General features: G+C 37.0%; 1 protein-coding gene across 2 annotated transcripts in view; it reads left to right on the top strand.

Annotated features, from left to right (window-relative positions):
* Nucleotides 1-26045, top strand: part of LOC109837899 — a 26434-nt gene continuing 389 nt past the window's right edge. The window contains exons 1-13 of one of the 2 annotated variants that reach the window (XM_020406280.1): nt 1-147; nt 4775-4964; nt 5034-5100; nt 5294-5386; nt 5477-5567; nt 8147-8240; nt 13604-13701; nt 13975-14044; nt 24763-24860; nt 25019-25135; nt 25303-25379; nt 25496-25540; nt 25652-26045. The exon at nt 25652-26045 is cut by the window's right edge and continues 389 nt beyond it. In XM_020406280.1, the coding sequence (XP_020261869.1) occupies nt 13-147; nt 4775-4964; nt 5034-5100; nt 5294-5386; nt 5477-5567; nt 8147-8240; nt 13604-13701; nt 13975-14044; nt 24763-24860; nt 25019-25135; nt 25303-25379; nt 25496-25540; nt 25652-26045 (1569 nt within the window). In that variant the 5' untranslated portion in view covers nt 1-12. Of the gene's footprint in view, nt 148-4774; nt 5101-5293; nt 5387-5476; nt 5568-8146; nt 8241-13603; nt 13706-13974; nt 14045-24762; nt 24861-25018; nt 25136-25302; nt 25380-25495; nt 25541-25651 lie in introns of both variants that reach the window. The other variant, XM_020406279.1, reaches the window with a different exon arrangement.

Here is a 26045-nt window from a genome sequence, read left to right on the forward strand (position 1 = left end):
TTTTCCGATAGGATGGTTCCTGTGCTCGGGTGTGATTTGGGTGATTCTGTTGAGGAGAGAGAGCCACGGTTCTCGAGGTCTTTGTCGCAGAATGCTCGGTCAAATAAGTCAAAGCAGGTCCCTTCTTCAAAGGTTGGAACAACCAAGGTAAGTTCATATTTTAACGGATTCGCTGTAATTATTTTTATGTTTACAGGTGTTGTTTAGCGGAATACTTTAGCAGTATACATTTGATTGAAAGCGCTCAACTACTGTATCCGAGTCCCAATGCGTTGCTACCTGAAGTCTCAGATAATTTAGTTCAAAGGAGTGGTAGGTGTCGTTTGTTTTTGCTTCCATATTGAAACAAGCCAGTCTGTGCGTTGCTTGATCATTTGATGGAGATATGTGTGTATGCATATATGTGCTTCACTTTGAAGGTATCATCATTTGTAATAAAAAGAAAATGCCTAATTTGTACATTCAAATACCCATTCTAGTCAAAGTTATTAGTCTAGTCATGGGATCCCACTTGATGTGGGGGCAGGACTTGGGCTGATTTTAGTGATTATAAGAAAAGAATTCAAGATTATTGACTGTTTATCGTGAATTATTCTCAAATCTCTATGATAACTCTATTAAGACCCACAAAATAGTTGACTCAACTTTGGAATTCCATAACTTATGTGATGCCGAAGCTTATTGACTATTCAACACCTTCTTAAATCTTAATTGAAAAAAACACAAACTCAAATTTAAAAAGAGACATTCGATATTACTTCCTTTATTTGAGTTGCATCCATATTGGAACTTAATATGATTATCCATGAAAAAATTCCCGCACATTTCCAACACTCTTTTTATTATGTCTATAAAGTTAGTTACTCCTATAGATTATGGTCAGATGTGTGCAGAATGATGCTGCTACTTGTACCGAGAGACATGGTAAAGTCACATAGGCTTTTGATGGAAAGGTCATACTAAGCTACTCTTGAAAGTTTGAGGTGTCACTTTTTGTCAGGTAACAAAGTATACTTATGCTCATTATTTCCTAAGGGGCAAACTCGAGTATATTTGATAGATTATGGAATACTATAGTGGTACCTAAAGGGTGATTTTAACAAACCGTCTAATGAAACTTTGATGTGGTTGCTTTAACAGTATGTAAAAACTATTGCACCAGTAACCCTATAGTTTACTTTTTCCTCGTGGTTAGATGAATTTTTCTCAGTGGTAGAGTGAACATGGCCAGTGACGGTATATTTTTGGGGCAACTAAGACCCTTTCTGCGTTCCCCTTTATACTTTTACTTGAATAGTGCAGCGTGATTTTCCAAGGTTAGTGCATGTACACCTAAGACAATTTGCCATAGTGCAAAGATACGATTTTATAAGAGTCCAAGAAGATACTTGCTTTGGAAGCCTGTTCTGAGTACGTGTTATATTGTATTTATTTAAAATTTTACTTGCCACAAGGGAAAGTTTTCAAGGCCTTCAAGTAAAGCGGAACCCTCAGGGCTTCACTAAACGATTATCTTAGCCACAAAGTATAAGGAAAAGACTTCTATTAGTATCAAAGGTCAGCTGTGCTTGGATTAGTTATTATGGGATGAGTCTGTCTTTTAAGTTATGGTTTGAAGTCGAGGAATGAGTTTATGTGATGGACCGAGCAGTATGGGTTGTGCATTAGCATGTTGTATCCCATGTTTATTGGTTAAACTTTAAGTGATGGATATAGTAGGAATCAAGCTAAGATTTATGGTGTGGACTCAAGAGTTCATATGGCATGTTTAGATATCATTATGCGAGATTGATCGACCTTGTTGGTGGTTCATGATTTTTGCCCCATGGCTTATCTTCTATGACATGAATCATATTTAAGTGAACAATCAATAGGTCATGCCACTATCAGACTAGTCAAGGCTTGGTTATTTGCCGTTAGTTGAGACCTAGACATCTTTTATTAACTTTCTGTTGTGTCTACATTTTTAACTTCTTGACATTATGCAACTTTTGACATCTTTCTTTCTTTTAAATCAATCTTTTCCAAATAAAAGTAATCCATAAACCTAATTTCTTTATCTGCATTTAGTTTCATGTATGTATGAGATTATATTGTAGTTGCAAATCCATTAAGTACCTATAACTGCAATGGACTATCACATCGGTTTTAGATTTCTATCAATCAATAGAACCCGTGCTTGAATTATTAAAGTTGACACTGTGACAGTCCTCGTCTCCAGCACATAACTTGAGGGCGCGAGTCCTCCATGTCTTTGAGCTCAAGGTATTTTGCTTGATCAAATCAGGATTATGGTCCTTCCATGCAAATAATTCAGGTGGTGCATTCAATATTTTAACTAAGTAGGCTGATAATAATTAAGGCATTTATTTTTATAATTTTTGAATAATTTGCTAGAAAAATTGAAGACAGACAGCTTTTATTAATAAACACGTATCATATATTTTTTTACTTCTGCATTTAATACGTGAATAATATATTAAAATTTCTAACTTGGCAAAACTTTAGCCTTTTATGTCTTTATTTATGCTTCACTTTCTAGGCCGGTAAAAGAATGTATTTGTGAATGGTAAGTTTTACTGCTCCATCTATGAGTGCCCAAAAGCCATGTGTTATAGAAGTCAAAATGCCACAATGAGGGGGGCCCTGGGGTGCACAGATTGAGTCCAATGGATATTGTTTTATTATTTTTCTTAGGAAAATATTATTTTTATTTGTTTTGAATATAGAGCCAAAGCATGCGGCGAAAACATTAGAGAAGACTGCCTATGTGGTTCTCAAGTTCCCATAATTATCTTCTTTGGCTGTTTTGGCCATTTTTCTATGTAATATTCTGAGCATTAAGTCCTGAGGACGTACGTAAAGAAAGATGGTAAGGTTTTTTTCATTGTTTTAAATATCCCCGACATGATCCGATATATCCTCCGATTTATCCTTTTACAGGGTTTGTCGCAACCGATATGATCTCTAAATATCCTTCACCGCTTTTTGGCTTTGGGCGATATACCCCCGATATGGCCGATATATCGGCCGATATGTGGACCGATATATCTTTTTACATAACTTGTCACAAAATAACATACCGTGATTAGCAATTTTTGGGCGAGATATTATGTTTTTTTCCTATTATATCAAATGACATTTTTCCCTAATAAATCGGACCAAATGTTGCACCGTTGACTTGTACTTTTATTTGTTTTACAAGGTTGAATAGTGATCCTAAACATATATTATTTACATTTGATATGCTTAGATTTCATTAAGTATGTTCAGATTACATTTTAGTGCATTATACTATATATGCAAATATCCGTTATGGCATTCCGATATTTACCGCATATCCCCGATATTTCTCTGATATCCACAATCCAATATAAATTTTGCTCATCCGATATTTTTCCAATATCCGATGTTTAAAACCATTGTTATAAGTAGCGGTAAATAGCGCCACAATTGCGGCGCTAATAGCGTTAGCGGTCCCTTCCCGCTACGCTATCACTCAGTAGCAGTGAAATATTGTGGAAAATGTGCTTTTCGCGCGCAAAAGCGGCTAATAGTGCGCCATAGCATTGAATAGCAGGCGATTGCTTGCAAATCTACTATTTAAAAGCGGTTTAAGGTTAATTTTTTAAAATTAAATCTAATCGGCAACTACTACATTCCACCTCCTCCCGTAATTTTTGGTGTATTCCCGTCGCCTCCCACAGCCTTCGGCCCCTCCCTCAACATTCCTCTCACCTCCTCTTACCGTGAGCTCCTCCTACTACAGTCCTTTTACCGCTCAGTCGTCTTTGGTATTATGTGACAGTTACGTATCTATTTTATTTTAGGATCTCTTTAAATCATTAAATATGCACTTTTAGATTTTCTAGATTTTTCTTTATTTTTTTTTTGAATATTTCTACATATCTAAATTAGACCGTTATTTGACTTTGCGCAATTTACTGTTTTTTTGCCGCAATAGCCCCAGATAGCCTTAGCGATGCTTCACCGCGACGCGACGCTATCCGTTATCAATAACCTTGTTTAAAACCTTGGTTTTTATACAAATCCCGGGAACTTCTCAGTAATTGTCACTAGGCTTCTAAGAAAACCGATCATTAAGATTCTTGGAGCTTTCCATAGACTGCAGGTGATGGATTGGGAGGAAAAGAAGGAAGATATCGAACAGAGTTTAGATTCTTTAGAAGATATGGATTAGGGGAAGTTACCAGAAAATGATAGATCACTTCAGTTCAGATTAAATTAAGTTGGATGGTGGGGGATTATCTTATGTGCATTGCCTCTATAGCATTAACATGCTGTTATGGGCAAAATAGAATGGCAACAATGCAAAATACCATGTAACAATAACATATTGGAAAGCGCCTCCTCAGTCACACTTACACATAGCTTTGGCAAGTAGTCAAGGACGCACGAAACTGACAGTGGAAGTACCGAATGACCCCCCAACCCTAGTGCTTCCCCTTAACCCCTATCCGCCCAAGCACCCACCCACATAACGCACCACACACTCACTAGACCATCCAACCAAACCAACACCCCCCTCCCCTAAAAAATGAAGAAGAATAAGAGAATAGTTCTATTTGACCTCTTGAATGTTCCACTGTCAGCATTTAATGTTCTCTTTTCTGTTCAGTATGTTGTGTTTTCAACACGCATACCGACTTATTGATTTACTTGAATAGGCAAGATTAGGAAGTTTTTAGTTGCATCATTGTTTTCTGAGATACTTTTGTAGAGTTTTGTGAGTAATGATCTATTTTGATAACAGGTATCAGAAGTGAGCTCACTTTTAGGTCGGGCTGGCACAGTTGGGCTTGGGAAAGCAGTTGAAGTTTTGGACACTCTGGGTAGTAGCATGACAGGTTTAAACCTTAGTAGTGGCTTTGTATCAGGAGCTACAATAAAAGGAAACAAAATATCTATTTTGGCATTTGAGGTCGCTAATACAATTGTTAAAGGTGCCAATCTTATGCATTCACTTTCAAAAGAAAATATAAAACATTTAAAAGAAGTAGTTCTCCCGTCAGAAGGTGTGCGGCATTTAATATCCAAAGACACGGACGAGTTACTAAGGATGGCTGCTGTTGATAAAAGGTATGTAGAGAAAGCTTCACTGTTCTATATAACCAATTAGAGAAGTCAATTTTAAAACTTTGATAATTGACTTCAGCTGTATTTTCTATTATTTGGAAGTCCAATTTTGCATTACTATTTGGTTTCAGAGTTTCTAATGAATATTCTCAATGGATACTAGCACTATTTTTACTTGTTGGATTTTGATGAATAGGGAAGAACTGAAAATATTTGCTGGAGAGGTTGTCCGTTTTGGAAATCGTTGTAAAGATCCTCAATGGCACAACTTAGACCGCTACTTTGATAAGTATTAATCGATACTACACATCTTATAAATTATATCTGATGTCCTTATAAAAGTTGACACTTAGTTTACTGTTTGCTTCATCAATGTTAGATTAGGATCAGAACTAACACCTCATGGTAAGTTGAAAGAAGCAGCAGAAGCAGTTATGCGGCAACTCATGAATATGGTTCAATATACAGCTGTAAGTAATTTTCCTATGAAGTGTTTCATATATAATTGACCCTTTTGATTTCCTGTAGTGGCAAGGCTTTATAATTATTCATATCGAAGTTGAAGGACCTAGAATAATACAATATCGTTAAATTAATATATAATCAATAATGTTCATAGATAGGTTGAAATATAACCACTTTAATTTATACAATACTTGAGTTGCTGCTACATGCGTCAAGAGTATATACGATAAAAGTCCTATACCTTAACTAGACATGAGCATATTCAATTATTAGCAAGAATTAGTAAAATGATTTTAGGTAATATTGTTTTCATTCTTTATAGAGGCTAAAGTGTGCTTAAGTGCCCCTATTTTTAAACCTTGCACTTAAATGCCCCCTATTTTTAGACCATACACTTAAATGCCCCTTTGTTTCCACCATTAAAGAATGTAGACGCTGTTAACATTTCCCGTAAAGACGTAAATTCCCTCTCCCATTAAATCTCTACTCTTTTTCTCCTCATTGAAAAACCAAAAATACATAAAAAAAACACAAATCAAACACTAAGAACATTCCTCTTTTATGTGTTGAACACTTCTCCATTAGTTTTACCTCTTTTCCTCTCAAGAAGTTTTCATATCTTCTCAGTCCCTCTCTATCTCTTAATGTGTCTTCATTATCAACCAAATTTTTTCCACTAACCTTCAAATTAGGCTTCTCCCTCAATTTCTCCTCCAAAAGCTTTAAATTCTCCCCATCTTCAACTTTCTTCAAAGAAATTAAATTAGGGAATAGTTAGAGAGTGTGAAATTTGGGTGACAATAAGATGAAAAGGATAAGTATAGGATAGGGGTGGCATATTTGTATATTAGGTGAACTTGTAGGGTAGAAAAACATATTGTAATATCATGTGATAGGTCACATGGAAATATTACAAGAATCTGCTAACGATTTAGCAAGAGAGGGCACCAACGGGCAACATTTTGGAACTTTGGGGCATTTATCTGCAGCACTTCAAAAAAATGGAGCATTTAAGTACATGGTTTAAAATAGGAGGTATTAAAGTGCAATACTGGTGAAACTATAGGGCATTTAAGTGCAATTTAGTCCTTCGTAAATGATGGGTCTTAACGTTTTTTAGAATGTACTTTATATCTTTAACCTCACAAGCAAGAGAAAAAAAAGAAGAAGAAAAATTCTGGTCAATCAGATGGTCTTGTTGTTGCATCCATCCAGCTATACCAATCAACTACTACCCCCCCCCCCCCTCCAAAAAAAAAAGAACCCACCCTTCTCTTAGGCCTAATCAGGGTCACTTTTGTTGTTGTAGATCTTATGTGTATGTTGACGACTGGTGATCCTAATATCAAAATAATCTATAATCATGTTTCATCAACCTAAAAGAGACTATTTTAAATTCTCTAGAGAACGATTTTCTTGCCTTCAGAGATTTTATTTTCTTACGAATAGTTCATCTATTCACCAGATGCTTCACCTATTGCCATGATTTCCTAAGTGGGTTAAGGATATCCGGATATGCATGTAAATGAGCTCCCTAGTGTGTTGCTTGGCTCCAGAGTAATGGAAATTAGTATTTAGATTTTTAGAAATCTTACAGACAGACAGACAGACATGGACCTTTAACTTTGATGATTGCAGAAAAGAATGCATGTAGCCATCCTCGAAAATTTAATATTGTGATGTTCTTGTATAATAAAGCGATACAAGTGTTTTCTGCAAAGGTGGTCTGTTATAAGGTCAGTTTCAGCTTTTGATGTGCTAAGGCAGCTAAACTATCAGTTATAATTGAAGGCATTTACTGAGATGAAATTTAATACAACCATTGAGAAAAGGAAAGAAATAAAAGAATATGCATAAGCCAATGAACTGGACTGAAATCATTCTGTTGGTGAAAGATGTTTAGAATCACACTCTACAGGTTCTGTATAAAGTACAACAAAAGTCCTTATTTGACATTGCCATGAATAAACACACAGTGAAAGTGGGCTCTTCCAGATAATTTTGCCAGAGAACAATACTCAAAGCTCTTACAACCACCATTGTACATTAAACAATGACCATGGATAATCAAACTAAACAGTGCCTCTAGAGCTGATGTACATAAATAAACTAGGCAGTGAATCCAACGTACCTCTAAGCTACTCATTATTTTAAAAGCTGGGCAACATCATGCAGGATATAAAAGGTTGAAAGACGATGTTTGGGTTGCTGTCAAAACGTCCTCCTTATTTCTTATTATAGGATGAACCTTGTAAAAATTCCTCATATGACTAATCTACTGTGCATGCAGTGTACATTGGAAACACACATTTGCGTTTCTGGGATTTAATTCCCTCTTCTAATTCTTAGTCCATTGCCTCCTTTGAATCTACCTCCATCCTATTGGTCCAGTCCAATTTCATGTCGATGCAAAGAATAAGAATATATTTGGCAGGTTTTTGACCTAGCGAAAAAGTTGTCTATGGAAGTTACTTATGTTTTGCCAATTACTCCATTTGATATTTTCTTTTTCTCTTTTTTGGAAAATTTGTTACCATATTTAACTTTCCTTAAGCTTGTAATCTATCTTTACTTTTTCACCCAGGAATTATACCATGAACTGCATGCCTTAGACAGATTTGAACAGGATTATAGGAGAAAGCTTCAAGAAGAGGAAACTGCAACTGCAGTTCAAAGAGGTGAGTTGCTCTTGTCATTTAATCATATAACTGTTATCAAGTTGGAAGTCGCTTAGCTTAATAAAGTTCCATTGTTTGTCATGAAGCACCTTTCATATGAAATTAGTTGTGATTCTTTCTTTTTCCTAACGAGTAGGCCTGGTCATAAAATGTGCTGGTATGCCTTGAACTTGAAACCAAATTTCAGCAACCTACAACTAGCTGAAGTGAAAGCTTCTTGACAATTATAAAGATTTATAACCTAAAAAATGCTAAAAATACTCACTGGATCTGCATTGTACAGGAATAGGGTACGAAAATATAGTATACTTGACCTGGTTATTTTGTCACATGAGGAGGTGATACTCCATGTTCAAGTTAAATAGTCAGAAGCCCACTATGTGTGAAACTCCCATTGATATGGTTATTATACTTGGATAATTCTGGCAATCTTTCAGTTTTCACACCTAGCCATTTTTTGACGAGATTTACTGTCATAAATACGAAGGCTTAACTGCAAAAGTTTTTAAGTGCCAGACTTTGATTTGATTGCTTTGCTTTCATCAAGTCGTTATCACACCGTCCCCAGCATGTATTGAGACTGGCTTGTCCTTACTTGACCCTAGTCGGGTATAAGTCTGAGATTTGAGTCTGCTGGGCCGGATCTGGTGTCATGCGCACTGGTCTAAAAGGCCAGGATGATTAGAGCTCATATGTGTGTGTGAATGAGCATCCTTGGTGCCTATGTTATGAATATCCTTGGTACCTATGTTCCCTGGGTACTTCTAATCTGAAGCTGTACCCATACCGGACACATATCCTTACCTGTACGCGTACCCAAACTCCTTGCATACATTTATTCGGGCATGTACTCAATTATATAATGCATGTTCTAATTTAGAACACTTATCATACATTTTTGGACATATATCCTTCACTTCACACACACTTCTTCGACTCGTTGGAGATAGTCATAGATCATGTTTCAAATTATGATTTTGTGGAATCGTTTGGGTGTCTAGTTTGAAAAGTAGTGATTTTCCAATTTATAATCCACATAATAAAAGAAACATAAAACTGTTATAGGACTTTTAGTTCTCATCCTTATTCTCATATAAATTATTAATTCCGATATATAATATATGTATATATAATTATTTATATAACTGTGTCCCCGTACCTTATCGTTTACAATTTTTTATGTCTCATACTCGGACCGGCACTCGTGGCCGTACCAATGCAACATAGCTTGATAACAAGCACAAAATTGGTACTTATTAGTAAAGTGACCGCTTCTTATTCACACATTTAAAGGTACCCACTTAAAAATACTCGATTGCTTACCCACTATGTTATCTGGGTACTTCTATCTAAAGTCGTACCCAAAACGTATCCGTGCCTAGATTCCTTTTTCATTGGACACGCCTTGCATATATACAGTACCTTTATTTGGGTATGTACTCAATTAAACAATACAACAACAACAAAGCATTTATACCTAATGTTTGGGGTTGGGTACATGAATCTTATTCTTCCATTCCATTCTGTTATGGGTCATCTACTCCGTTAAGTTAGTCATAATTATATCCTTCCTAACTGCTTCCAACCAAGTCTTTTTGGGTCTACCTTTAGATCTCCTAGCTCCTTTAACTATTATATTGTCATCTTTTCTAACCGGTGCATTAAGAGGTCTCCGTTATACATGACCAAAACATCTTAATCTATTCTCTCTCATTTTGTCCTTAATAGAAGCAACATCTAATTTACTATGGATGCACTTATGTCTTATCTTATTTTTTTATGTATACCCACAAGACCATCACAACATTCTCATTTTTGCTACACATTTTTTACACATGTATCTTAATTGTCTAACACTTGGACCCATAAAGTATAGTTGTCTTATAGCCGTCCGATAGAATTTGTTCTTTAGTTCCATTGGTATTTTACGATCATATAAGACTCTCGAGGCATTCCTCAATTTCAACTATCCCGGTTTGATTCAATGTACAATATCATCCTCTATCTTACCATCATGTCTAATGATCCTAATGATTGATCTTAAATAGCGAAAATGAGTACTTTTAAGTATTTCTTGACCATCAATATGCACTATAGGCTCCTTTCTTTTCTTAGTTTTACTAAAACTGCACTATTTATTTTGTTTGTGTTCTATTAATTCTAAAACATTTAGATTCAAGAGCTTGTCTTCATCTTTCTACTTTAGAAATTATACCTCTTTTAGTTTCGTCAATTAATACTATATTATCTATAAATTACATATACCAAGGGATTTCTCCTGAATATGCATAGTAAGTTGGCTCATAACTAATGCAAAAAGATAATGGTTTAAGACTGATCCTCGATGTAAACTTCTGGTAATATGAAACGACTTAGTCTCTTATTCATTAGTTCGTACTCTAGTTGTTACTCTATTATATATATATATTTAATCACATCAATATATAAACTAGATGCATGTTTCTTTTCTAAAGCCCCACACATTACCTCTCTAGTCATTCTATCATAAGTTTTTTCTAGATCAATGAAAACCATATGTAGATCCTTTCTCTTCTATCTATATCTCTCCATCAATCGTCTTAAAATATGTATAGGTTCCATATTTGACCTCCCGGGCATAAAACCAAATTTATTTTTAGATATACTTGTCTCATTTCTTAGTTTTTGCTCAATTACCCTCTCCCAAAGTTTCATAGTGTGACTCATGAGCTTTATGCCACGATAATTTGAACAACTTTGTATATCTCCTTTATTCTTGTATATTGGTATAAAGTTACTAATCCTCCACTCATCAGGCATTCTCTTCCTCTCGATAATCTTATTAAATAATTTAGTTAATCATCCTAAGCCTACATCTCCAAGACATCTCTAAACTTCAATAGGGATACCGTCCGGTCCTATGGCTCTTCCACTTTTTATTTTCTTTAGAGCATCTTTAACTTGGCTAATCCTAATTTTTCGATAATATCTATAGTTCCTATCATTCACTACATGGTCAAATTTTCTATTTTGCTTACTTGTTTGGTTATCATTGACCAATTGATGAAAGTAACTCCTTCACCTCTCTTTTATTTCACAGTCGGTCACTAGAACTCTTTGATATTCACTTTTAATACACCTAATATTACCCAAAACCCTACTCTTCCCTTCTCTAATCTTAGCAAGCTTATAACTTTTTATTCTCACTAACTGCTCTTTTTGCTTCCTTCCTTGCTAGCTTATATTTCTCGAAGTTTTCCCTACTACTACACTTTTGGGTAATATTAGACAATGCATGTTTTAATTTACAACACTTGTCGTACATTTTCTTGACGCATATCCTACACTTGTCGTACATTTTCTAGACGTATATCCTACACTTCACATCAACTTCTTGGAACCATTTGGGTGTAGTTCAAAGACGAGTGGCCTTACAATTTATAATCCCTATAATAAAAGAAATATAACAATGTTAATACGATTTTTAATTCTCATAACACTTGAATAAAAAAATATTGATCTCATGTGAATTATTAATTTTAATAAAACACAGACACACACACACACACACACACATATATATATATTAAAAAAACTAACTTTGTAAAAGAAGAGTGCGGAAAATGGGCACAAAAAAATATATAAAAAACTCTTAGAATTCAATGTTATTTTATCTTATAAAGCCTAAGTTGACCGAGTAATTAAGCCCAAGGATGCCCGATTTCCAGGTGTCTCGACAATCGGGCATATTCTTATATATATAAATATAGTCGTGTCCGTGTACCCTACCTTTTACAAATTTATTGTGTTTTGTCCCCGTACTTGTACTTGTTTCCATGCAACATAGCTCACACATTAGATGAGTGAATGAGAAGTGAGCACCTCACTATCAAGGACCAAAATTTATTCCCTGCCTATATTCCTCTCTATATATGAAATTATATATGTTCGTCTAAGTTCAAGCTCTTAAGAAATTCAAAACAAAATTGTTGACCTCAAATCATAATGCGTATTACTTGTCAGTTTCATGGCTACTTATTATTTAATTGTGCCCCAGATCATATTAGTGATGGCAAATCCCAACCAGGGATAGGCTTTGCTGTTGTAAAATACGGCCATGCTATTGCTTGTGATTCAAGATGGACCAGAGTATAAATTTGCTGGACCATGTAAATTACCATTAGGTTCACAGGCTTATATCTGTGTTACAACTAAGCTTTTTCTTAATTTAACACTTTCTGACAAAGAGTGTACCCAGTTCTGAGCAGATATACTCTTCTTCACTAGCTACTAGCTAGGTCCTGGATTTACAACTAAACTTTGTTTCAAAGTAAAAATAAAAGTAAGTAAATAAATAAATAAATAAAAGAAAAGGAAAGGAAAAAAAGAGAAAGATTTGCAACATGACGTTTCCTGCATTACCTTTTCTTGATCCTCATTAGTAGGTTTCTCTACGTCAGCTAGCAGTATTTGCAAATCAGGGCCAAACGCAATAGTTTGAATCTCAATATTAATCTTTGTTCCTTATCTTTCATATTTTGAAATTAGTCGCTCCAATCGTTGAAATTGCTATTAGGAACTCAATTATTAAGTTAGTTTGAAATTATTCCTGTAAATTGTTTAAGTTGCTATTAGGTCGCCCCTATTCTTAAGTTATTTTGAAATTAGTGCCTCCAAACAAGAGGAGAACTTGCAATTAGAGGGATTAATTTGAAATGTCTTATGGGAATTGTGGGACCATAATAGCAATTTCAATGATTTGAGGGACTAATTTCCCTATAATGGCTACTTCTACTCGATTGGAGGGACTAATTTCAAAGAAACTTAAGAATTAGGGGACCTAATAACAATTTAATTGATTTGAGGGACTATTTTCAAAAAAAACTTAAGAGCTGAGGGACCTAATAGCAATTTCAATTATTTAAGGGACTAATTTCTAAATATGAAATATTTAAGGGACTAACATGTAAAGAAATCTTTGTTGATCTCTTGATTGATGTTCTTACCTTTGAGTGAGAGGGAATAAATGGAAATGTGAGAGAATGGAAGAACATAATTACATGTTAAGAAGAGTGCAACAAGAAGCAACTGATGTTTCTCCATTACCATGGTTGTGCATATTGGATGAGTCTGAGCAATAAAAAGCTATAATATTTATTGATGTTAATGCCAGGTGGTTATACTAAGATCACACTTTGGTTTGATTGGATGGTATGAAAGAAATTACTCTGACCTGTCATAATACCCTTGCACATTATCATTGGAAATGGCTTAATTAAAAAAATAAAAAAATAAACAAAATTATGATCTGCTAGCTTATTTGAACTCTACTCTGCATAGCATATTAGCTGATTATTGCTATAATTCTGTATACATGGATATAGGGGATAATCTACAAATTCTAAGGCAAGAGCTGAAGAGCCAAAGGAAGCATGTAAAAAGTTTAAAGAAGAAGTCACTTTGGTCCAAGATTTTGGAAGAGGTTGGTAGGTAGTGCTGCCTTTGTGTTTCTTTCTTGAAATTAGACATGTTAGAAAGCTTTGTTATGTTAAGTAATATCAGACTTGGTGTTTCTAAATAACAAACTAATGCTCTTGCCTATTATCCTCTGCATTACTCCATTTAATGATCTATCACCTCGGTTTTTGAGGTAGGCTATAAGCGGTTTCTCTATTTTGATGTTAGATTTCCTAGTTCAGAATATGCCCTTTCTGTGGGCAACAAACTAATGTAGAAGCTACTGCACCTCTTATAGGTCATGGAGAAGCTCGTTGACATTGTACATTTTTTGCATTTGGAGATTCATGGTACATTTGGGAGTGCTGGTAAATAAATCAATGCTGTCTACTTGCATGGATCTATCTTCTTTTTTATGATTTGTGTTTGAAATCCGGATACTGGTGAAGTAGATAAATAAATTAGAGATAAATTCACAATGGTCATGATTGCTATATTGAAACTGTAACTAAGAGCTTTTGCTAGTGTTAGAAGAACAATCAGGATTGCAAGACATCCTGCCAACAAAATCACTCATCATTCAGTAAGCGCAAGCTATATTTCCTTCATAACATAATCAAGCACTTCCACTTTTTTAGCAGCTGTAAATTGGCAACAAAAAATCAAATCAATAAGTCACTATCCTACAAACTTCACAAAAAACACTTTACCTTCACATAGAACACTGAAAAAAAATGTTACACAAACCTTGCTAGCTGGATCAATGAATTCCCTAAGGGAAAAATGTACACAGCATGTGACACTCCGAGGCTACTAAGCATGTAGAGAAAGTTTTGATAGTCCAACCGATGACTTTAAACTTGAATTCTTTAAAGCCGACAAAGATCTTGAGGTTGTAAGGGAATATGTTATTTTCAGCGAGAATTTCAATTGTGAAGCAGTAATGATAATTACAGCAGAGGTTGTGCAGCATGGCCGAGTTTTAGGATTAGGGGTCACAGTGGGATTTAACAGGGCATGGTGCATATAGATGCCTTAGGTATAATATACAAATGGGTTAACTGATTAATGAACTGACTCATGTTACACTCAGGGCAAAGGGTCTGGTTCTAGCCTGTTCAGGGTAGGCTGGGAAGCATGTCACTTGCTTAACTGGAGGTAGTCCAAACCTACTAAATTCATGTTAGTTCATGTAAGGTAATGGTTCAGGTCAACATTACCACCTCTACCCTAGGGAGCTTCACTCCTTGCTCGGGACTTGGATTTTTTTATTTTTTTTATTTTTGTTTTTTATTTTATTTTTGTGATTCTTCCTTGTCATTGCTTCCATTTCCTATTAAGCCATGTCATACTGGAGTGTATTGGTCCATTATACCGATGTGCTTTATCTTAATGTCTCTTGAAGCTAATTAAACAAAGAGAAAAGGAAAAAAAATAGAATTAGTATCATCATTTGATTTTTACTCAGTCATTTGAATTTTGAAATGAGCCGATCCAAATGATTTTTACTCAGTCATTTGAATTTTGAAATGAGCCGATCCAAATAGAACAAAGAGAGCCTAAGCCATCAGCATGCAAATTTTAAATTATATAGAAGGTTGCTAGCTATGTTCTTGAGCCATGAAAGTTAAATCCTCTTCTTAAAGGGGGTCATTGCAAATTTGTGAACAATTTATAAAAATTGTTTCACACTTGTTCCCGGATGTGGTCAGGCAGCAACTTAAATATCTAACTTGATCATGGTTATTGTGGTGGTAAGGAAAAGAGTAAAAGAGTTTTGTGTAGTTGATGCTAAAGTTTGGTTTTATCATCGAATGATAATATAATATCAAAAGATAAAAAGTTGTTGATGCTGAATTTGATTTCTTTTATCTCCTCTGTCCGCAACAATCAAATAAATAAGATGGTGATTTCAATGTAACTCAATTCAAGAACAAGGTGGCGATTTAAATTCAGTAACTCTTTCTAGAATGTGGCAAGTTATCATGTGGATTTTGAGTCAAATAAACTAAGGAAGATGATGAGATGTTTTGAATTTAGTATCATCATCTTAATCAGTTAACCTTATCACGACACACACTAAGAATTTAGCAGCCACCTTTATCTACCCTATTAAAACCTCACGATGATCGGTCAAAAAAGGAAAAAATTCATGCCAATATTTCCTTTGCTAAAAAAAGGGGAAAAAAGTTAAGTGCCGAGGCAACTCATTCCCTCACAAACGTAAGATGATTTTTCTTCTCTATAAACCCAACAAGAAATACATCATGAATAAATACCGAGTTCAATATTGAGTTCCTGTACTCCCTCTCAAAGTCTCTGCATTCTTTTAGAGTCCCTGTAGTCTTTGCATTCTTTTAGAGTCCCTGTACTCCCCCTTGGAGTCCTTGTACTCTTTTAGAGTCCTTGTATCCCCCCTCCTCACTCAACTTGAGTCTCTACACACATCCATAGTCTTTACACTCTTTTGGACTCCCTGATGCTGATGTTAATAATCAAACAACTAATTAAGAGGGGGATTAGGTTGTCGGGAGTCTTCTTAACTCCTCCAAATATCTAGTTCCGAAGCGAGCTGTTCTTCCCGGCACATATAAGAACTCGTAAGAGGACGGAGTTAGATTCTCCGGTTGTTTCTCTAACGATCAAGTCAGTAAATTATTTGTGTGAAGAAGAAAATAAACTGTAAAAGTTTTTGAGCTTAGGGAGCAGGAAAATAGCTTACCTTGGTGTTGAGAATAGTCCCCCTATTTATAATGATAGTAGAGGGGTGGTTTGATAATTTTGGCCGAGTATGGGTTGGCGACTGAGTCAACATTTGCTTTACAGGTGCCGTCTACAATGGCGGAAGTCACTTCGGCGTTTAATGCTAAGTGACAGGAGACATGTGGTGCCAACGTGATCTGATGTGTTATAAAGATGTTCGGGGACGGAGAATAATGATTTTGATCATTCATATAATGTGAGGGTGACCAGCTATCAACGGGGGGTTCGAGTTATGCCGTCACCTTTCTACTCATCAGGTAGAGGGCTGAGAAGTACCACCTATCGAGTCGGCTCCATGAGATGTCGGCTCCGCCTTTCGAGCCAGCTACGCAAGATGTCTACCCTTCGAGTCATCCGAGCTGGGGACTTTGGTTATCTCGAAATGGTGAATTGATTTAATTAGGCAATTAATGTAGGACACTTTGTCTGCTAATGAATGAAGATTATTACTCTATAATTGAAGCACTATAACAGTTGGCCCCTTTCACTTGGAATTGGTCTAGGCCGAGTCCGAGTGAAATGAGATTGCAGACTAGTCGAGTGCTGATGCACATTAACGGGGGGAATTGAAAAGTTCTACGGATGCGACGTCAACGTGGTTGATGTTAGCGAACATCTTTTAACTATTGCTGGTTCGCTTACCGTGCTGGATTGTGGGCTATTCAAGATAGGTGCGCTGTGCCTCGATCCTGGAGAAGCCGTTTCGAATTTCAGAATTAATCTTGGCCATTGGTTAAACACCGATTCGGCCGTTGGGATTCTGACAACTGTCGGTCCAACTGCCTATAACTAAGGCTGTCGCAAAGGGAGATAGGTTTACTGCCTCTGAGAAATTTTTAACTCCCAACTGAAGGAGAATTTCGATCGCTTTTCCCTGACGATCTTCTAAGGATATTCCGATGGCGGCGCCTATTCTCAATGCTAGATAAGAACTATTGGTGGAGATCCATTTAAAGGTGACGATGTCATAACTGAGATCACTCCAAGGGACATTTGATATCCCTCGCTGCTACAAGCTAGCGGCATCGACGAGGTCGGAGGCAGTCTACAACCATGATGCAAGCCGGGCTCTGCTATATTTGAAACACTAGGAGTTCGGCTTGCGCTTGCCTCTACATCCTTTCCTCCGTCACGTTTTCATGGCTTTGGGGGTATCGTCGGCGCAAATGAAGCCGAACGCTTTTGCGACCCTAGTAAGGTTCGTGGTGATTTGCCATTGGCTGGCGATCCAACCGTCCTTGAGTGTGTTGGATCATCTGATTGGTGTGAAGGTGCACCAGAAAGAACCTTATTACCATTTCCAGGCGATGGGCAAGTTCAAATCGTCGTCGATCTCCTTGAGTCGAACAAGGAGTGGAAGGAGAAGTTCGTTTCGGTTTTGGAGGACAATTCGGATTTGGGCTGCTCAAATTGGCCCAAAATACGGAGGGAGGCTTTAGCGGTAGGAGATTTGTTAAGCGCCGAAAGGGAAGCTTCAAGCCAGATCAGGGCGTACGCTGGCTGTCGCAAGATGAAACATCTGCTTGATAGTTTCGTCTTGCGAGTGGTTAGTATCTCTTGCGGAGACTCCCACAACTAGGAACCAAAGGAGGGTGACTAGGCTAACCATTGGTCCTAACGAAACGACTGGGGCATCGTCGGCTCAGCTTGCAGAGCCCCAAGAAGGGTTGTCGGGCGAGGCTGGTAATGCCAATCCTCGGCCGAGAGTTCGGCCCTAGAGGAGGCCGCGACACGCTTGCTCTCAAGGCGGGCGCGTGTAGGCGGCGCAAAAATGAATGGGCTCCCGGTACCTCAACAGTTCAAGCCGAGAAGAAGGAAGTTTCGGTGCCGCCAAGGTCTGAGAACCAACGACTAGAGGTACGGAGAGACCGAAGTCATTCACATTGCGGATGAGGGGCCCTCGATCTCGAGTAAGAGGAAGAAAGCGATCGCAGGAAGGTTAGGGTTGGAAACGAGGCCCAAAGGTGGGGCGAGAGAGCTCCTCCCACTCTCACCGAGTCGACTTGTTGTCGAGGGAAGAAGCTAGTCGAAGAGGTGGCTCCTTCCGAAGGTCTAGAATATATGTATCCTCATCGTGTTGACGAGATCGAGTCAGGGATATGGGAGAGGATGAGGATGTTGCTTAGGGTCCTCTGGTGTCGGCCCTTGGTATAATCAGGAGCCAGGCCCAAAGTATTGCCATCAACCTACCCACCATCTCGACGTGAGGGGGTCAGTTCTTGAGTCTCATTTTGCCTAATCAAGAGCAGTGGAGCGGTTCTGGCTTCCTCGTGACTTTGAGCTTTTGGGGGAAGTCCCTAATGTTGGCCTCCATCTAAGCCTCCGGAGCTACTTGGTTCGCGGGGCTTTTGTGGAACAGGAGATATTCTACCGCATGGAAAGAATCTGAACTTCCTATCTCAAGCTTCAAGGGGAGTTGGAAGCTTGAAAGGCCGACGTAGGGGCTGATCTAGAGAAAGCTCTTCAGGAACTGTTGGCCAAGGAAAATGAACCGGTCGATTGGCGTCGAGAGATGGAGGTAAAGGAGAAGACGATCGAGGACATAAAGGCCTTGGATATTCAGAAGTTCGCTGAGATCAACAGACTTAAGCGCGAGCTTCAGGAAGGTAATAAGAGGGCGAGACACTTATTCGAGGAAGTATCGCGAGAGCTACAGGAGAAGGACCACGCCTTGGTGCAAGTCGAGGCTGAGTGTCAAGCTACTCGACATGCGAAGGACAAGCTGGAGGAGCAATTAGCTCGGTCGAAGCTCCAAAAGGAGGGTGCTCGTCACAAGGAGTCCTTAGTAGTGGCTCAAAGTTGTATCGCTTACTTGGAGTCTGAAGCTTATTGGTCGGAAATTGTTGAGTATCGCCAGATCCTTTGGGAAGGCGGAGGTGACGATCGCCTATAAGGCGGGGTATGACTATTTCGAGGCGCAACTCCCAGTCGAGATGAGGGGCATACCCAATCGCTTCCACTATCTTCCAAAAGTTGCCAACTGTCTGGATGCTCTCTTGGACATATGTATGGATGCTCTCTTGGACATAGAGAAGCATGGTTGGGGACTCGATCTCGGCGCGAGCGGTGTAGAGGATGACGAGTCGGACGACGAGGCCCTCAACAAAGGGACTGAAGAGGGGGTCGTGGGATTGACTATGGAGGCCGACGAGGGCTTATCTGGCAAGAAGAAGAGTGATGGGGCCGAGCGGGAGATCCAACCGACTCCTTTGCCACCTGCTGTTGGTGGCTCTTCGCCCTTGACTCCTGGAGCGAGCATGGATCTCTCCTAGCCTCCTTGACTTAGTCTCCTAGGATTTTTGTATTTCCATGTAACATTTTATGAATGTAAATCTTTGAAGCACTATAACACCTGCATAACCCTTAATCTGAGTCTTTGCACACATTCAAAGTCTTTGTACTCTCCCATGCCTATTATTATTTTTGATTTGATATTTTGATAATTTTTGGACACAATAAAAATGAATACAAACTGTAATGAATGCAAAAATATTAATTTATTCTATTTTATTAAAAATAAAAAGAGATTAAAAGTAGAAGGCTCCGTATACGCATAGCTACAATGAATCACTCCAAAAATATTAACATAGTGATTGAGTTCACACAAAAAATTCAGAATAAAAATATGAATTAAAGAAACCACGAATATTTCGGACAGGTATGGGAGGACTTATATACCTTTGAATCGCTACTTTGTTAACGCCTTACAATTTCTACCAAGCAAGTCGTTTAGTTCTAGATTCAGATACAATGTTGATTTGACAGCTTTGAGCCTGGCTTTGTTACTAATTTATAGAATTTTCGGACTGTGGATAGAATGCCTAATTTGAGTCTAACTTGGAAAATTACAGAGATAATAAAAGTTCGTGACTAAACTCACATGATAATATAAATAGGAAAGAGAATCCAACTGTGAAAAGAATTCCCACAAAGCTAAGAGCTAGGTTGCATGGGTATGGGTATGTGTATAGGTTCTGGTATGAGTATGGGTATAGCTAGGGGACATGACAAATTTGTAAAAGATAGGGCACGAGGACACGACTATCTATATGCATGTTATGTATATTTATATGTATTAAATTAATAATTTACATAAGATCAATACTGTTTTTTTCATTTACAGAAGATCAATATAAGAAATAGATGTGAAGTGTAGAATATACATCTAAGAAGTGTATGAGTGTTTTAAATTAAGACATGTATTATATAATTGAGTATAGACCCGAATAAACATATGCATATATTCAGGAAGTGTCCAAGAGGTTTGGGTACAAGTACGAGTATGTGTCTCGTTTGTGTACTTCTTCCTAATAGAAATACCCAGGTAATAGGCTAAGAGATTATATCTCAAGGATTTCTTTTTTTAAAAAAAGCTCTCTTTCGTTGATATCCTAACAATACTGTCATATCATTATCTATGAATAAATCATATTCTTGGTTTTGATTGGCAACCAGGTTAATGAAATTAGATTGCGATCTGCAATAGACTCTGGTTTGAAGTGCATGTTACTTTGGCCTCTTAAGTGGTTCTCAAATCATACTCAAACTACATTGTTAAATTAAAAAAGAAAAGGAGAGTCTAAGAAATTCTATACATCACCGAGGAGCCTCCCAACTTTAAGAAATTCATCAAAGCCCCTCCACAAATCCCATACATTGCAAACAATTTCATGCACAAATCCTTTAAATTATAAAAAGAGTCTCAACTTCTGAAAAATTCGAATCACCCCTGGCATTTGCGCCCAGTTTTGCAACCCCCTCAAGTTTGTTAGAATCATCCGGGACAATTTTCAAATTGCAATCAAGTCCAGAATTTGTGCTTGCTCCCTAAAAAATTATAGAAATTGCATTTCCGCCCAGTTTTGCAAACCGGTCTAGAATTTGTAATTTAGCCCTCCTGTAAAATCTAGAAATCATAGAAATTACAATTCACCATTGTAAAATTTAGAAATTGCAGAAATTGCACTTTAGTCCCTAAAATCTAGAAGTCACTTGTCAATTCATCCAAAAAATATTGAAATTGCAAAGACGTGTTCAAGAAAATCTACGGACCACTATGTTTATACTAGATAAAATTATGCTTAAAAATGCACCGCAAGATAAATTGGTGTAAAAATGTGTACATAATTAACATTAAAAAAAGTTCGATTATGTCGACCCCTAAGTCATTAAACTAGCTAAAATATACACAATTCGAACAACTACAAAATTGACCTCCTCGTGCCTAAACTGGACCCCAAATCCAAATTTGACCTTCATGTCTCTAAACTAGACCACAATCCAAATTTGACCTTTGACGTTGTTAACTGGGTCAAATCCAAATTTGACTCCATGTCGCTAAACTGGACCCTAAATCCAAATTTAATCTCCACGTCGCTAAACTGAGCCTATTCCTTATTTGACCTCCACATCCCTGAACTAAAAAATATCAATTTTGACGGTCATGTCTTGAAACCGCAAAATTACAGAATTGACTTCTACGTCTCTAAACTGGGACATTTCAAATTTGACCGACACCTTGGCACCTTGCTAAACTGGCCTATTCCAAATTCGTCCTCCTAATGTGTTATTTTATTATATTCCGCAAGTGTATAGCTTTTGTTGTAGCCTATACATGTCCTCCTCTAGCAAATTTTGTAAGAAAATTCTATCCTAAGATTCTAGGGTTTGAAAAAAGGTTTTGTGTTTGAAGGATGTTTGCTTTTTTATTAATAGACTTAAACTAGGTTACTTAGGCTAACTCCACTAGGTTTCTAAGTTAGATCTTTTATTTAATCTCTTTATTTGGTAGAACCCTGAAAGCATAAGCTATATTTTGTTAGAACTTATAACCTATCAATTAGTCCTAATCTTTTTATTGACTAGAACCCTAAAAGCATAAGCTCTGTCTCATTAGAAACTATAACCTATCAATTAGTTAATCCTCGTATTTCTAATTAATTAATCTAGACTTTTATTACTAGGGTTTAATCTCCTAAGTATAGATTATGCCTAATTAAAGTCTATAACCTATCAAATTATAATTAACCCTAGCTTTTATTAATGTAAACTAATCGACTTCTTTACTTAACCTAAAGAGATCTTTTGATTAATCTAGATTAGTTACCTAGCTTCGTTATACTAAGCTTCCTAATGATGATTAGCTACACATGATTAAATAAAGAGAAAAGAAGATACAAGAAAAATTAAAGAATAGAGAAGAAAGAGCAAGATGAATAAGAACAAGAACAAGAACAAGAAAATAAAATAAAGATATTAAACAACTTACTAAACTAAAGAAACTAAAAAAGAGAAGAACTTGAACTCCAAAGTAGCAAGCAAAACGAAGAAATTTATTGAATTTTCAGGAATTGAATGTGTAAAATACAATAGCCTTAGGCCCCTAATTATACTATACAAGAATCTCTCACAATCGTTGGATTAAACTTGATCTCCAAGCAATCTTCATAACCGTAGGATTGGACTTGGTCAGCAATTAATTGAATATTTTCGTAATACAAACAAGAGTCTAAAATCTGATTAAATTCGGATTTCTGCCAGAATCAAATGTGAATGATAGAATATGAGGAATCTGCCAATCTGGAGGGATCCGTCTCCTTGAGATAGTTGATTTTCATATATAATATGTTAGATTTTGACTTCTAGATTGGAAAAAATTACCTTTTCTTTGCTGTTGATATTTTAAATCTGAATTAATTTTAGATTTTATTTTTCTTGTCCTCCAAGTAATTGAATATTTTCTTTTTTTCTTGATTCCCTGATGTACATTTGATTGTTGTTTGATTGATTCTTCTAGAATTTGGATTTTTTGGGTTCATTGGGCTTCTTTGGGCTTTTCTTTATTCAAAAACAATTTTTTTCTGAAAATTCACTAAAAATACCCGAGTAGCAATTCAATATGTACAGAAACAAAGATAAACGAGGATGTAAAATATGTTAATCACATCCACATCCCTAAACTGGAAAATTACAAAATTGATCTTGACATACCTAAGCTTGAAAATTACAAAATTGCCCTCTACGTCGCTAAACTGGAACCCGAATCCAAATTTGACCCCTATGTCGCTAAATTGGGGCAAATCAAACTTGCTCTCTACGTCGCTAAACTAGAACCCAAATCAAAGTTGGCCTCTACGTCTTTAAGCTAGGCTCCAAATCAAAATTGACCACCATGTTGCTAAACTGGACTCAAAATTTAAACTCCATTTCACGTCTCCAAGGCAAACCCAAATCCAAATTCAACTACCACATCTCTAGTCTAAGATTTTATTTAAAATATGTACACTTGGCGTATGCCCCCAGGTTAAGCCATGTATATGCAAGTTTTTAAAATAAAATTATTGTGTTTTTCTTTCTTTATGAGTTTTTATTTTATTTTAATGACTGTTAATCGAAGGTTCTTTTCTTTAGAAAAGGTAATTAACAATAGGCTTTTGAGTCTATTGGAAATTATGGACCTATATAAAAATAAAACCCTCTTCCGTAGGGTGAATTTAACAGGATCAACATGTGAACCAAAGTTATCTACTTTAACTGGATGCGTTCATCCGCAACTAGTTAAGGTAGATAATTTTGACCCTACAATGTCATAAGGAATACCCTTCATTTAAATGCATATGTTGGGAAGTTGAAGATGTTCTTCGACACTGATATTTATCATCTCTGCTTCTTGTTCTTCTAACCATTGTTGAATCTCTCACGCCCTTCTAGTGCTGGGTCTCATGGGTAAGTTTTAGCTGTCATTTACTTATTATAGGTCATAAGCCTATGATGCATTTGATATATTCAGTGTTGACTGTTGTTGAGTGTCCACTCTTTTCGCCTGTCTGTGTCTGTGCATGCATGTGCACATGTGCACATTCTTTGCTTGCATGCACGCCTGTATGTACATATGTTCCTAAAGGTTCCATCTTGCCGCCATCTCAGTCTGGTGATCATGAGGATGTCTGTAACAAGTCAAACAAATATAGCAAGACCTTAAGCAGACTGATTTTGTCGAAAGGCCCAATGAAAAAAAAAATTAAAATAAGCACCCCACACATCCACACAAAACTGAGGAACCCTCTAAAACAACCACCATAACTGGGATCAAATAGTCATGTTCGCAGCCAAAAGTGGAGGTGCAGATAAAATGCTTCAACTGTAACTTCCGGCGAATTCACAATACATGCAAATAATTAAGATAAATATATTACTTCGTAGTTATGTATTTATGTTTTCATTTATGTAGTTAGAGGTTGTTTCCCTGAAGGGTATTAACATTAATTACAGAAGGCATCACTACATATTTGTAACAAGTTGCCTAATGTTTGGCGGCATGCAGATAGCGATAAACCAGCAAGGAGTAATACTCACCAGAGACTGGGTTCTGCAGGCCTTGCCTTGCACTATGCCAATATCATCACACAAATTGACACTCTTGTAAGCTCTTCATCTGCAAATCAGTATCATATGTTGAGTCGATATCGATGGTTTAAAATCTTAAATGTATTTTGGAACTGTCGAAATGGTTGGAATCCAAAAGAATAACCATTAATCAGTATCTGAAAACCTCTTAAATTGATTTTGTAACCATACAGGTATCTCGGTCAAGTTCAGTGCCTCCTAATACAAGGGATTCATTATACCAGGGATTGCCCCCAAGCATAAAATCTGCTCTACGGACCAAATTGCAATCATTTCATGTCAAGGAAGAGGTATTTGATCCTTATTCTCGACCCACTTTTTTGGTCTCCTTCCTTTGTGCGCGCGTGCGACCGCGTTGTGCAATTGCCTGGTACATATTAGTTTAAGAAAATCTTAAAACTCATCTTAAGAGTCGTTTTTTACTACAATTTTCACCTCTTGCTGTATATGATTGTAGCTCACTGTTCCTCAAATCAAAGCTGAGATGGAGAAAACATTGCGATGGCTTGTTCCTATTGCCAACAACACAACGAAGTAATCTATTTACTTTCTGTAGTCCTCATCGTAGTTGCTTTAATTTTTTTTAAAACAAAATATTGAATGAATTTTCCATTCTGCTTCTTGTTCTGCCTTCTGTGTAATAATGTCAGAGCACACCATGGATTTGGTTGGGTTGGAGAGTGGGCAAACACAGGGTCAGTTACTGTCTTGTTAATTCATCTACTCTGATTTCAAGGACACTGCAAAGAGCCGTTTCATTATATCCTTGATGCAAAGCTAATACAGGCTATATATTTTCTTTTTAGGACCGAGCTGAACCGAAACCCAACGGGCCAAACAGACTTGATCCGGATAGAGACACTCCACCATGCGGACAAACAGAAGACTGAAGCCTACATACTTGACTTGGTTGTGTGGCTTCACTATCTTATCAGCCAAACCAAGACTGGCAATGGAGGCATAAGGTCTCCCATCAAGTCCCCGATACGTTCTCCAACTCAAAAGGGCATGAAGGTCTCGGCACCAGGCAACAAGTCTAATGGCCCATCTTCGGTGCTGACGAAGGAGGACCAAGAAATGCTTCAGGATGTCAGCTTTAGAAAACTGACCCCTGGAATCAGCAAAAGCCAGGAGTTCGACACAGTAAGGTGCAGATTGAATAAACAGAGTAGGTTGACGAGGAGCAGCAGTGCCAGTCAA

The sequence above is a fragment of the Asparagus officinalis genome, chromosome 4, assembly GCF_001876935.1.
Source record: "Asparagus officinalis chromosome 4, Aspof.V1, whole genome shotgun sequence".
NCBI classification, from domain to species: Eukaryota; Viridiplantae; Streptophyta; class Magnoliopsida; order Asparagales; family Asparagaceae; genus Asparagus; species Asparagus officinalis.